This window comes from Podarcis filfolensis (assembly GCF_964270895.1).
Source record: "Podarcis filfolensis genome assembly, chromosome: 9".
Taxonomy (NCBI): domain Eukaryota; kingdom Metazoa; phylum Chordata; class Lepidosauria; order Squamata; family Lacertidae; genus Podarcis; species Podarcis filfolensis.
The window spans coordinates 56289181-56304376 of NC_139610.1; the positions used below are offsets into that span (position 1 = coordinate 56289181).

The 15196-nt window shown below is 43.4% G+C and overlaps 1 protein-coding gene across 1 annotated transcript in view; it reads right to left on the bottom strand.

Moving 5' to 3' along the window:
• NFKB1 (nuclear factor kappa B subunit 1) overlaps nt 1–15196 on the bottom strand; it is a 68655-nt gene that overhangs the window by 15696 nt on the left and 37763 nt on the right. Inside the window, exons 10-15 of the mRNA XM_083571126.1 lie at nt 13254–13345; nt 12522–12660; nt 5868–6008; nt 4499–4591; nt 3675–3851; nt 3169–3310 (exon numbers count right to left, since the gene is read on the bottom strand). Of these exons, the coding sequence (XP_083427252.1) occupies nt 3169–3310; nt 3675–3851; nt 4499–4591; nt 5868–6008; nt 12522–12660; nt 13254–13345 (784 nt within the window). The remainder of the gene's footprint in view (nt 1–3168; nt 3311–3674; nt 3852–4498; nt 4592–5867; nt 6009–12521; nt 12661–13253; nt 13346–15196) is intronic.

Below are 15196 nucleotides of genomic sequence, written 5' to 3' on the forward strand. Positions count from 1 at the left end.
AGCTTAGAAATCAAGGCCCCCACTATGAAATACAGCAGCATTTATTTTACATTGCTTTTCATTGTAAGTCCATGTCTACATCTGTATCCTGCATGCTTTATTTCCCAATCAGTACTGAATAGCATAGAGTTCGATACCATTTGTAAGTTTTAGTTATTTGATATTTTTAGATCACCGCTGTGATAAATTCAATTTTGTCAGCAACAGTATCGTATGACTTGTAATAACGTAAGCACACACACACACACATAAAACACAAGACAACTTTTAAAAATGTCCTGCACTGCCTGTGGAAAATGCTTAGGTAGGTTTATACTTTGTTGAGTCTTCAGGGTGAAAGGAAATTTCAGGAATGCAACACAGCTTCCCTGAAAATTTAATACAACCTTGGAACATAGAGGTTGAGCTTGGACAATGTGCTAGATTTTAATTTGGAGAATAGATATGCTGAAACCTATTACCAAATGCTTTCCTCCTTGCTCTACAGAGCCACAGTTGTATTGCAACATATCCCTCTAGGCAGAGATGTGCTGACTAATACTAATACTTCCTCAGAGAAGGGAATTTCCCATCCTGTCCTTGTCCCAGAGTGTGTTCAGGGAAGAAACCCACGCTGCAAGTGGTGAGATTCACTGGCAGTTTGTTGGATGGATATTACAGGGATGGACCCAGGGAAGTCAAGTGGGATAAGGCTTGAGCAGAAACCCAGGGTAGCAGCCAACCCAGGATTGTGCAAGATTCTGAATCAAAGCTTGAATCAAAGCAAGGAAGTGGGCTGGTCAGAGACTTCTTGCTTGCCTTCTCTACTGTTTACTCTAATTAGCAGTAGCTCTCTCTCAGAAAAAGGATCTCCTCTATCTGGACATTCCAGGAGCTGGACCTTTACATGCACATCATGAGCTATGGGCCCCATTGGAAATTTATTGTGAAGTTTCAGTTTAGACCACTGCTTTTCTGAAAACTATGTACTGGGAAGCCCATAGGTTCCATGAAAGTGTGTCAAGGAACGAACACAGTTATGGCAGACAGCATGAAAGGCAGCAAGCTTGCCACGATCCCCTTGCCACACAGAAGTGGTCAGCATATTCTCGAGTGCACTCTCAGTTCAAATGGGGTAAAACAGTGAGGCCCAACCTACATGAACTAAGTGTGCATCCTAGCACACTCATCAGTCTGCAGCATCCTCTACCTACACACAGGGGTCCCTCAGCAGATGAATCAGTGTGGAAAGCAATCCCTGAAAACAGGAAGTTTGAAAACCTCTGCCATAGATAATTAAACCCTGCACCTAAGCACTTTGCCTTCCTCTGGAATACATTTCATTGGATCTTAGGGGAGGGAACTGTCCCCCCAGAGCATTGCAATCGGGTGGACCAAAGCATGGAGTAAACAACAGGAACATGCAATTTGGGGCTGTTCTTTGCTATCCAAACAAAAAACTGTGACAGCCAGTTTCTTCTTGGTGGGTGCAAGTGCTTCCCACAAACAGCAAAGGAAGCCCTTGCAAAGGCAAGTGGAGGAATTCCAGCTTCGGACGCTGCTCACGAAAGGGGCTCAGATTTCATAAAATTTTAGAGATGGAATTCATCTAGTCATCTAGTCCAACTGTATGCAATGCAGGAATATGCAGCTGTCTGGAGACTGAACCTGCAACCTTGGCGTTATCAGCACCACGCTCTAACCAACTGAGCTATCCTGTTTGTCTTCTGAAGAAGTCTCCCCCCTTCTTCCCACAGAAAAGAGGTGGGGAATGTGCAGGCATCAGCCACTGCACAGCCATGGAACTATTGGTTCCTCTGTGGAGCAGCAGCTAAAGGAGAATCTGCCCCACTTCTTTTTCCCACAGGAAATAGATCAGCAGGGACTGTTCAGGCTTTAGCAGATACATGGCAGCAGTTCTTAAGAGAACAGCCATTGAGCAGAAGCCAAGAAGTTTGGCCAAGGGTCAGGCCAACCTTGAAGCTAAGAATGGGGTGGGGAATGGTAGGAAGCTGATGTGAAGATCCTGCAGCTTCAAAAAACTGCAAACAAGGTTTGCTGCCCATCACACTCACTGGATGGTGTTGTCATGCTTGCCACGGCAAGCATAATTGTAGAAGGCTGGTATAAGGAATAAATTATGACAGGGGAGGGTGGGGTAGTGGGGATACATTAGAAGGGGTGATGGACCTGTTTAACTCTAGGGAGGCAAATGTCATTGGCGGCCAGGGCCAGAGGTCAAAGTCTGCAGTGCAATAAATGTGGATTTTATCTTTGTACAGTAGGTTACTTCTTATACACATGCACCCCTTTCTAGCCTCCATGAAGTCAAGTAAGAGCATCCAACTCATTGCAGAGGTCAGTATGGAGCAGAGCTGGTAAAGGGTGTAAGCTCAGGAAGAGTGTGGCCTGGAGGCCAGGTAAGGAGGCCTGGAGGACTGCATTTGGCCCACAAATTTGGCCCCCATTCCTGCTCTAGAGGTTCAGACAAAGATCCCTGTGGCAAGTCACCCTACTTCTGAGACCACATCCTGATATGACTTTAATGGAGTAGCCTGGGAAGTTGGACCTCTTCATCACAGGACTTGGCAGGCCTCCTGAAGAGTGAACCTCCTGAATTTTCAAAGGATGGTGATAGTAAAAGCAAGTCTCAACACTCCCCTTGGACAGCTGTTTTTGTGAGAGTCCCACCTTCTCTTTGTATTCCTCACCCCTTCTCCAAACAGATATTCTGCAAGAGAAGTCGGCTGGAATCAATCGTAAGGGAAGGAACTCCAAGAACCTGAATTCTTGAGGAATGCTGGAAAAGGGCCAGGATGGATTTTTATCTGCTCCAGAAGTCAAAAGGGAGTCAAATCATTTTGCTTCTGTTTCTAAATGAGAAACACCTACAATGAATCACTGGAATGCATCCTCATTTTGGAACTTCTACTTTCCATTCTTGCATCATCTCATGAGTAGAATATGACATTTATCACACAGGAAGAATGGTTAAAGCCAACAGTGCACATGTTTACTTGGAAATCTCACTGAATTCAGTAGGATTTACTCTAAGCTAAGCATGCACAGAACTGTAGACTAAAGAGAGGATCCCCCCCCAACACTTTCAGGAACTTGGCAGTGAATTTCTTATCAGATGCAAAATTGTCCTCCATCGTGTTAAAGAGGGTTTTGGTGTCCCAGACTTACTTGTCACCATTTTCATCCTGGGCAGCTGTAAGGTGGCGCTGAACAGCCAGTAGCATCTTCACATCTCCAGTTACTGCATAGTCAAAAAGGGCATTTGCATGACGCTTAGCTAACTCCATGGCCTTCTCCAAAAACAAACCATCTATTGGGGGTGAAAACACACAAAATGTATCAGGGCACCAATCAGGCGCAGTTCAGTCACAACCACTGATCAGAACTTTGCTGCTAGAGAACAGAGAAGTTTCAATTCCAAGCAATTCACTTCCAAGATAGCCTTAGAGCTAACTCATGAACTACAAGATTCCAGGATTCCCTCCCTGCTAGGAATCCTCCTTCAGCTCAGATTTTAATCTGAGCAAGAGAAGAATGATGGGGAGCTTCAGAAGTAGCTCTACTCTCCCTGTAGCTCCAAAACAGATCAAACATGGCCACTTTTGAAGTACATAAGAGTTCAAGCCTGACCCAAATTTCTCCTTCCTAGCTTAGTACAAAATCAAGCCAGTTACCTTGTAAACAAATGTCTGCATCATAACATGGTAAGGCATCTTCTTCAACTTCTTTGGGAGTTGTGCTAGTTCTGGTTTTGCTTTTCTCATCATCCTCTACTTTCTCCTTGAATTTCACACTGCGTTTTTTGTTGCAGCAGATTTCACCATCATTTTTTGGCATGCCATTTGACAGTCCTTAAAAGAGAAGTAATCAGTATTAGCTTACCCCTCCCATACCAATTAAGTAAAGTAAAACAAAATTAAAACAAAAAACTTATTATTATAAATAATAATAATAACAATAAAACAGAATTCAGTATCAGAGTATGTATTTGCAAACAGCTTCAACCTGCCCAGGCTTAAAATTGGGAGCAAACTAATGTACAAGCAAAAGGCATCTGATAATATTTCCCAACTCTTGGAAATTCACACAACTGGAATTTATCAATCTGTGAAACACTTTGTGTCCACCCACCCTAATACTCTCATGAAATGAAGTCTAACACATGTAGTTGCAATCTTTGCACACTCTTCCCGTCTCTTCTGTCTCCATTCCACCCCTTCTTGGTTTCCCTTGTCTATATTTTTAGATTTGAAGCCACTTGTGGTAGAGACCTATCAACCAGTTCTTTCTAAAGGACAATGTAGATGGATGCAACTAAATAGTAGTAGTAGTAATAAAATATATAAAACCAATCATCATATGAGAAATCCAGTTTATGTTGTTTAAATACTACATAGCAGTGATGCATATTTTGTTGATATGAAAGCATGCATTAAATTAAATTAATTAAGTTCAACATATTTTTAAAATAAAAAACCCCACACTATTTGATGCTTACCATGCTTCATTCCTGTACCAGTCTTGTTTGTGCTGGAATGGAAGTGCATTGAATGCCCATAACCAGAAAACCCATAGGATGGGTATCCATACCCTAAAAACAGTAAGAAAACACACACACACACACACACACACACACACACACACACACACACAGAGAGAGAGAGAGAGAGATCAGTCATTAACTGAAGCTTCCCAGATAAATACACAAAAAGTGTTCACTAGCCAACAACCAATAAAATGCCCAGTTTTAAATAGGCAGCTTGGAAGGTCTTCTTACATGCATCTCTTTCCATTCCATGGATAAAAAGGTAGGATATAAATAACAGTCTTTTTTAAAAAAACAACAACTGAACAGCTCCATTAAATTTTTCTTAACTCTTTTCTCAAGGCAGCTAACTTGTTTAAATGCCTAGAAAATGCCCCTTCAATGTATTTTACAATAATATACAGTGCAAGCATACGACGATTGCAACTAACCACATGTGCTTGTAATGCAACTTTAAGAATGGGAGCCAATCTCTTCACTTAGGAATTGGTCATACCAGCAATCATGTCAGGAATATACTTCCATCAAAAGATATTAAATAATCCACCCCACTGTATCTGTGAGCAGCAGACAATACAGGAACCCCCATTAGCAAGCATGGATTTATCCTGTGGATCACAGCCAATTTAGGGCTTAACCATCCTCTACAAGAAGAAAGCTTGGCACTTGGGGAAACTGGTGATGAGAGCAGGAGCTTTTTCCCCTCTTCCCCTAATCCCAATATTGGCCTGGATTAGAAAAGGATCATACAGGGATCAAGGAACATAAGGAAAAGAGCACCATGTGTTTCTGTATGCAGAAACACAGGAGATACACAGCACCCACCAAGAATCCTTGCAGCGTATAAAGTCACCTGCCTTATACAACTCATAAAGGTAAAGGTAAAGGGGACCCCCTGACTATTAGGTCCAGTCGCAGATGACTCTGGGGTTGCGGTGCTCATCTCGCTTTACTGCCTGAGGGAGCCAGTGTACAGCTTCCGGGTCATGTGGCCAGCATGACTAAGCTGCTTCTGGCGAACCAGAGCAGCGCACAGAAACGCCATTTACTTTCCCACTGGAGTGGTACCTATTTATCTACTTGCACTGCATGCTTTTGAACTGCTAGGTTGGCAGGAGCAGGGAATGAACAACGGGAGTTCACCCTGTTGCGGTGATTCGAACCACCGACCTTCTGATCGGCAAGCCCAAGGCTCTGTGGTTTAACCCACAGCGCCACCCGCGTCCCTATACAACTCATAATGATGGGCATTTCACTAGTCAAGGAGAACATCTCAAAAATGTGCATCTCATTGGTCACTTCAGCTGTCATTTGTTTTTACCTGATCCGGCACCGCCTCCAACACCACCTCCTCCTCCTCCTCCATACATTCCACCACCTCCTGCACCTGCACCACTTCCGCCATAACCATCTGAGAAGTTAGGCATGAGCTTCTGTCGTTTTCTTTGGACTTCTTCTTTATCTGCATTTTTTTTTAAGCAAGAGAGATTTAACCAAACAAATTAAGGTGTGTCCGCTTTTGTTTTCGAGGCAATAGGCTCCTAACAGGTTCTAACAAAATCTCCTACTGCAAACTACTGAGTGGAGTTGCAGTATTCGGCGAAGTGCGAATTTCAAAAGATGGTTGTCTTTCAGTTTGCGTCTTGTTTCAGAAAGTGTGAATCGGGTATCTTTAAATGCAGGCTGAATCCAAGTTCTCCCCCATCCCTAACTTAGACACAGCCTATAATACAGGTGTGGAGAACCTGCAGCTTTCCAGATATTGTTGGACTACAAGTCCCATCAGCTCCAGTGAGTATGGCCAATGGTTGGGGGAAAATGGGATTTATAGTCTGGCATCATCTGAAAGGACACAGATTCCTCATCCTTGCTGTAATGCAAATGGAACAGTGGTTTGAAACCAAGTGAACAATAACCATTTGAGGAAAATAATTTGGTTTGAAATGGCACCTCTTCCTTTGCCTGTGACTGGCGCCTTCTTACAGCCACCAATAAAGGTTTGAATGCCTAAGTCAGGGGAAAGAACCACGGCAGAGAAACTCTACTGTGAAAAAGCACGCATGCACATGCACACGCACAAGCTTTGAGATGACCACAGTCCAAACCAGAAACCCTAATGCAATAATAATAATAATAATAATAATAATAATAATAATAATAATAATAATATTTTATTTGTATCCCTCCCTCCCCAGCCAAGGCTGGGCTCAGGGCGGCTAACATCATAAAAACAACACAATATGCATAAAAACAGACATCAATTACTTAAACTACATCTTAAAATTAATTCAGACAAGTTAAAATCTGGGCAGGTGGCAATTATCAGGTTGGAATTGATAGTGGTTAATACTTGCCAGGACCAACTGTTTCCACTGATCATACAAGGACCTGTGAGCGGGTTGGGGGCTTGTTTTATACAAAGGAAAGTAAGTCAAACTGCATCCTGCCCAAAGGCCTGGCAGAACAGCTCTGTCTTGCAGGCCCTGCAGAATGATGTCAAATCCCGCAGGGCCCTGGTCTCTTATGGGAGAGCGTTCCGCCCAGCTGGGGCCATGGCTGAAAAGGCCCTGGCTCTAGTCGAGGCCAGTCTAATTTCCCTGGGGCCCGGGATCTTCAAGGTGGTGTTGTTAGCAGACCATAAGGTCCTCCATGGGGCATACCAGAAGAGGTGGACCCGTAGGTACAAGGGTCCTAGGCCGTATAGGTCTTTAAAGGTTAAAACCAGAACCTTAAACCTGATCCTGTACTCCACCGGCAGCCAGTGCAGCTGGTATAGCACTGGGTGAATGTGATCCCATGGCGGGGACCCCGTAATATGCAAGTGAAGGTAAGTTTTCTTGAAATCTACAAAATCCACTTTCATTTACTGCATTTGGCATTGGGTGCCCACAGTTTAAAAGGTTCAATTTCATAAAGAAAAACAGAGAGGATTATTTGCTAGATGAAAGTGTGTGAAAAACCTAATTATAAAATGAATGTTGCACAGGGGACCAGTACCAGCTGGCTTTCTGTGCACCGCTGCTCCCCTGGCTTCCTGTTGCCAGTTACTAAGAGGAATATGGGCATTGCAGTGGAGAGCTCAGCAAGGTGTAGGTGCAACAGTGGAGTCAATTGTCTGCTCTGCTTGCTTCTGTGCCAAGCTCCCTGCTGCCTTGCCCTGCTCAATGACCAGCAGCAATGCATGGGGTTGGAAAGAAAGCCAGGTAAGAAATACATGCACAGCAATACTGATAGGCACATAGTTGGAAAGATAACACTGAATGCACTGGGAGGTATTGGTTAGGTGGGAGACAGCAAACCTTCTGTGAGTCAGGGATGAGGAACCTGCAACCCTACAGCAAGTTGTACTGCAGCTCTCCTCTGCCCTGACCACTGACCATGCTGATTGGGGCTGATGAGAAGGTACCACGTTCTCCTGTGCATGCACAAGTCCCTGCCCCCCCAAGGGGCCTTTCACCTGCTTGCAGAACCTCCAGTTAACCTAACTGGGAGCATACCAGGATGCAATCAAGTCAGGGAACTACACTGGCAGCCAAGGCAAACATCAGACAAATCCAAAAGCTAATTCTGTATGCATACAGTTGCTCAGATAATTAAAAGGCATTAGGTAATCCACGTTAGGTTTGTGGTTTTTTTTTTAGCTAGAAGCAAGTAAAATGCTGAAACAGAACGTGATATATAATCCAATTTATTGTAGCATTCCTCCTGCAGCTTTTACCAATTATGACTGGGTGGTATTTAGCTAAATAAATGTGCGAGCAAAATTACTTTAATTTGCTCCACCTCCCCAAATCTGCTCCAGAGGGTTGGGGAAGGGAGGGGGAAAGCCCCATAGCACAAGGTACTGCTACTTACCATTATGTTGCATACAACCCATTAATCCTAACCTAAGGGGCAAACTACATGTGTTCTCAGTTGCATAGTTGTGCCAGGGAGTGCAGTTTTCCTGTTTACAAATTGCTAGCGAGGGGTCCAGATCAGGACACTACCACTGAAGACGGGAAGGCACTTTCACTCTTTGAACCACATTGCAGACACAGTCTGCTCTACCTCCTCCACCAAATGTCTACAATTTGCATTGCAAAAAACACACACACGAGAGAAAAACTTTCACTCACTTCAATGGGATTTCTCTCATTTTGCAATGTAAATTGAATGTACAATTATTTATTTCTTATCCTACCCTTAGGAAGGGGCAATATGTTCATGGGAAAGCACATGTTTTTGTCCGCAGAATGTCCCAGATCCAATTCCTGGCATCCTTAATCAAGGATCAGGTAGCAGTGGGAGCAAATAACCACCTCCTGAAGCGTCACTGCCAGTCAGAGCAGACCGTATGGGGCCAGATGCACAAACAGTATGCGGCAAATTCCTAGGCTTCTGTACTAGAAGTATGAGAGCAGAAATGATAACTATTTGCTTGCAGCTACTTTTTCTCAAAGTGCTACTTCCTTAAAGGAATCTCCATGCATTTTCAGTGACTTGCAAAACCACAACTACTGAGTATTTGTATATACTCCAAATACACAAAACACTGAAGTATATATTCACATACTAAGAAGCAAGAATTGCACAAAATGAATACATATTTCTGCCCTTGGACAACATCCAGCTAGCATGGTATGGAACCATTAAATTAAAAGAATACCGCATGGATATTTATAGTGGGATGAAGAAAAGACATGCCCTGCCTTAGAGTAGATCATTATCATCTGGGCATTTCCCCTGAAAATAATAAGCTAGTCCCAGGATAGATCTGGAGGTGTCAAGGGAGTTTTTGAAAGTTTCTTTAAAGTTCAAGCATACACCACAAAATCCAAAAAAAGAAGTGCACAGAGTTCATCAATTAAACCTGGAAATTACCTGACAACACATCACTTCCTGCCAGTTATGATAACGTCATCAACTACGAACTTTGTTCTTCCCTCATCTGTCTGCCTCATCTACATGTAAATGCTTCTCATGTGCCAAAGTTTTCAAGGCTTTTAAAGCTTATAGCATGTTTGACAATTTTCAAACACAGGTGTTGTCCTCAGATCAACCTGGCATGTCAGTGTTAGAAAGAAGAGGATCTAATTGAACTTTTAGGTATGGAAATACTTTTACTTTCTTCCACAAATTAAAAAGTAAGCCAGATGGAAGTTTTTTGCATTTGGTATCACATACAGGTGGAAATGCAATTCTAATGCTAATCTAATGGTACATTTGACAAATATTGTCATTTACACACTAGGAGCACTTAAGTATAACTTGAAGGATCAACTATAATGCCATGAGAAACACATTAAAATGTATAATTTAAAACTATGTATTTAATAATAATAATAATAATAATAATAATAATAATAATAATATTTATACCCCGCCCATCTGGCTGGGCCTCCCCAGCCACTCTGGGCGGCTTCCAAAAGAATATTAAAATACTGTGATACATCAAACATTAAAACCATTCCTAAACAGGGCTGCCTTCAGATGTCTTCTAAAAGTCTGGTAGTTGTTGTTCTCTTTGACATCTGGTGGGAGGGTGTTCCATAGGGAGGGCGCCACTACCGAGAAGGCCCTCTGCCTGGTTCCCTGTAACTTGGCTTCTTGCAGTGAGGGAACCGCCAGAAGCCCCTCAGTGCTGGACCTCAGTGTCCGGGTAGAATGATGGGGGTGGAGACGCTCCTTCAGGTATACTGGACCGAAGCCGTTTAGGGCTTTAAAGGTCAGCACCAACACTTTGAATTGTGCTCGGAAACGTACTGGGAGCCAATGTAGGTCTTTCAAGACCGGTGTTATATGGTCTCGGCGGCCGCTCCCAGTTACCAGTCTGGCTGCTGCGTTCTGGATTAGTTGTAGTTTCCGGGTCACTTTCAAAGGTAGCCCCACGTAGAGCGCATTGCAGTAGTCCAAGCGGGAGATAACCAGAGCATGCACCACTCTGGCGAGACAGTCCGCGGGCAGGTAGGGTCTCAGCCTGCGTACCAGATGGAGCTGGTACACAGCTGCCCTGGACACGGATTTAACCTGTGCCTCCATGGACAGCTGTGAGTCCAAAATGACTCCCAGGCTGTGCACCTGGTCCTTCAGGGGCACAGTTACCCCATTCAGGACCAGGGAATCCTCCACACCTGCCCGCCTCCTGTCCCCCAGAAACAGTACTTCTATCTTGTCAGGATTCAATCTCAATCTGTTAGCCGCCATCCATCCTCCAACCGCCTCCAGACACTCACACAGGACCGTCACCGCCTTCACTGGTTCTGATTTGAAAGAGAGGTAGAGCTGGGTATCATCTGCATACTGATGAACACCCAGCCCAAACCCCCTGATGATCTCTCCCAGCGGCTGCATGTAGATGTTGAAAAGCATGGGGGAGAGGACAGAACCCTGAGGCACCCCACAAGTGAGAGCCCAGGGGTCTGAACACTCATCCCCCCCACCACTTTCTGAACACTATAAATTAATCTATAAATTAATCAATTTATAGATGCTGTTCTACCACAGTGCTCGAGGTAGCTTATATTAACCACTAAAAACAACTTACATAAATTAAAATCTAACAAATTATACGGAGCATATAAGAACCAGTCTCCTTTTAGAAATTTTAAAAAAACCTTCCACCACAGCCAATTGAGCCTGGATAGCTCAGTTGGTTAGACCATGGTGCTGATAACACCAAGGTTGCAGGTTCGATCCCTGTATGGGCCAGCTGCATATTCCTGCATTGCAGGGGGTTGGACTAGATGATCCTCAGGGTCCCTTCCAACTCTACAGTTCTATGATTCTATGAAACAATTAAACAAAAAGAAGCAAAGCATCAACTTTGCAATACATGAATGAAGCCTGAATAAAACCTTTTAATTTATGGTAGAAAGGCCATCAATGAGGACCCTAAACGTATCTTTTGGGGGAGTGCTGCCCATAAAAGGTTGGTTGCAGCCCCTAAAAAGGCCCTTTCAGCCATCCTATGTGTCAGAGCTCATAGGAATGAGAAGAGCAGCTCCAGCAGATCAGAACATCCATGGAGCTTCATACGGGAGAAGGTGGTTCTTCAGATGTTCTCATCCTAAGCATTTAGGGCTCTCTACAGGTCATAACCAGCTCTTTGAATTGTGAATTGTGCCTGTTAACTGACTGGTAGCCAGTGAATGGAAGGATACCCAGAATGGAATACAACCCTAAGGCTCAAAATGGTTCCCCATTCCTGCTATAGACTGATCTGGCCTACCCAGGGTAAGCATTGTTTCATCTTGGACAGGAAGTACTATGAGACAGCTTCCTGTTGCAATTAAGCTTTGACTGAGTAACAAGACCCTTCCTTCCCAGTTTGTCTTTGGTCAATTATGCTTTGTCCCTGGCTACTAAGCTTCATCCATTGGCACCTGGTTCCATCTCACCACAGACTGCTGCCCACAACCCACCCCTGACACATTATAAAAATTGTGCTTTCCAGAATCCACTGGTCACAATGCAGGAATATTCCTTTCATTACAGAGGGTCACTGGGCTCGAAAGTATTAATGTCAGACCATACTAACTGATGGTTGGATTGATTATGTGCAGTGTTATCCGAATTCAGCCATTATTTCTGGACAACATGGTCAGCTAGAATCCACAACACTACAGGTAATTACCTAAGGATGATCACTACACCATGTTTTGAAATATACAGTGGTACCGCGGGTTAAGTACTTAATTCGTTCTGGAGGTCCGTACTTAACCTGAAACTGTTCATAACCTGAAGCACCACTTTAGCTAATGGGGCCTCCTGCTGCTGACGCGCCACTGGAGCACGATTTCTGTTCTCATCCTGAAGCAAAGTTCTTAACCTGAGGTACTATTTCTGGGTTAGCGGAGTCTGTAACCTGAAGTGTATGTAACCTGAAGTGTATGTAACCCGAGGTGCCACTGTACAATAATTTCAATAACGGCAAGCTTTCTAAGAAGCTGGATGCTTTCTGACATCAACAATCCATATAAGCTTAATCATTTACCTTTGATTTCAGGATAGTATAAAAAGGGCTTTGGTTCACTCGTCTCTAGATCCGATTTTCGCCGTAACTGGACAAAAACAGATGCAGGTTTCGTGATATTGACATCTCGGTACTTCGGGGTTTTGAATACTATGGCAAACTGTAAGTGAACATTGAATAGGTGGTCAGGGGCAGTTTATACAATTTGTCATTCTGGCCTTTTTTCCAAGAGCAACGTCTGTGTACACAGCATCTATTATTTCTGTGGAGCAATTGGAAGCTTCCTCCTTACTCCGATTGTGGCCATAGCTCTGTTTGGTAGCTCCCAAATTGTTCACAGACATAAGGGCATGGGTAGGCAAACTAAGGCCCGGGGGCTGGATCTGGCCCAATCACCTTCTAAATCTGGCTTGCGGATGGTCCAGGAATCAGCGTGTTTTTACATGAGTAGAATGTGTCCTTTTATTTAAAATGCATCTCTGGGTTATTTGTGGGGCATAGGAATTCCTTCACTTTTTTTTCAAAATCTAGTCCAGCCCCCGACAAGGTCTGAGGGATAGTGGACTGGCTCTCTGCTGAAAAAGTTTGCTGACCCCTGCATAAGGGAGAGGGAGGGGGAAAAAACTTCTTGCCTAAGGATAGCCATTTCGCCAAGTCCACCTCAAGTCAACAAAATGGTGAAATTGATCATATCTGATCACAAAACAGGTTCACAAAAGTTACTACTAATGCATCTTGACAATGTTGGCATACCTGTCTGTGCACATCAGTAGGCGAAAAATCTCCAAACCCTTCCCAGACACCGCCATTTTCATCCTCTTCATAAAAACGGATCTGAATATCATCTGTATTGCAGACACAAGTTAATAACTGGTCAAGATATAGCACTGGTCCAGAATTGGGACAGTAAGGATTTTCTTAGGCAGGCTTCATGGCATGGAGCATATTACAGTGGTACCTCGGTTTATGAACTTAATCCGTTCCGGAAGTCCGTTCTTAAACCGCGGTGCACTTTACCTAATGAGGTCTCCCACCACTGGTGCCCTTCCACCCTTTGGCTTCCATTCTTAGACTGAGGTAATGTTTGCAAACCGGGACACTACTTCCGGTTTTGCAGAGTTCATAAACAGGGCTGTTCTTAAACCGAGGTACCACTGTACTACAATCTAATAGACTTTCACTAGCCCTTTCTTGGTTTCGACACCCTGTTCAAAGTGCTGGTTTTTATCTTTAAATCCTAAAATGGTCTAGAGCCATTTAAGGATCATCTCATCTCATGCAGACCTGCCTTTGTGGCTCAGGTCATCTCCAGAGGCCTTGCTCTACAACGCCATCCCAAATCCAGCCGATTGATATGTGGTGGGTTTGGTGGCAACATGAGACAGGACTTTCTCAGCAGAGGTGCTTTACTAACTTGCCTGATCCCTTCATTCATGTGGCTCCTCCAGAGGGCTTTGAAGATAACAAAAAATTAGTTCCTACTATGCTGTATGAAACTGGACCATTTGGATTAACCGGAACACCATTTTATTAAAATTCACTTCCAAGTACAGCTAAACCAGAGTGGCATGCAAGACAAAATGAAACCCCTTCAGGTCAATTCATCCTAGGCTGCAGATTGGGATTGTCCTCTCTACCTGGGGTGTGGGTGGGTAGGGGGGTAAAATGGGACATAGGCAGAAAAGTTCTTCCTTGGCTGTTGTCAGCCTTCAGCACCCTGCAATTGCACAACATTTGGAATCTATTATCTCTAAGTTGCAGGTGATGCACATCATAGAAGACATACAGCAGGTTGTTGGTACCTGTGGCTCTCCAAATGTTGTCTGGACTCCAGCTCCCATCAGCCTCAGCTAATAGTCAGTGATGGTGGGAGTTGCAATCCAATCACAACCAGATAGCCACAGGTTCCCAAGCCCTGGAATACAGACTTGTGGAGGAGCTCCCTCCAGGACTGGAGGTATCATCTCCAGACTGCAATTTTACCCAAAAAAGCCTGTATTTTCCATCTTTTGGTGTTGGCCAAAGAGGTTTGTTCCTTTGGTGTTGGCCAAAGAGGTTTGTTCCTTTCTAAATCAAGGGGGCAGTAGATGGGTGTTTATCTCCCATTCTTTAATCTGGAAGCCTTTACTGTGAAAAACCCTACTAACTTTCTCTTTATACATTTCAATTCTCAAGGACTGAGAGATTTCAACAAATGATGTCATAAGGGAAAACTATGTTCATGTTAAGGGAAAACCCCATTTTGGGGTTTCCATTTAGTCAGACTTTCCCCCCCCCCCCAAAAGCAGCTTTTAACACACACATTTTTTCACTTCCCTTCCTTAGATTAGAAATGACTTTCTGAGACTTCAGAAAATTTACTCATAAAATGTCAAAACAAGGGAGAAAACTGTCCCTACTGTGGACATTAATTGTGATTTGGAATAGCAGGAAATAGGCTGGAATTTTTTTTTTAATTGGAATTTTTAGGCTATCTTTCTGCCAAATTAAACTCAAGGCAAATTTACACTTTATTATTATGTATAAAACAAGCATAACATAATTACATTTTGCAATTTGATAAAACTCCGTAATAATAATAAAAAACACTGAAGACATTTTAAAAACTGAACAAAATCCCACACCAACACACCAGTCAAATTTTAAAAATATTTCAGTTTCAGGGCATCCATTTTAAACTGATATAGAAACATCAA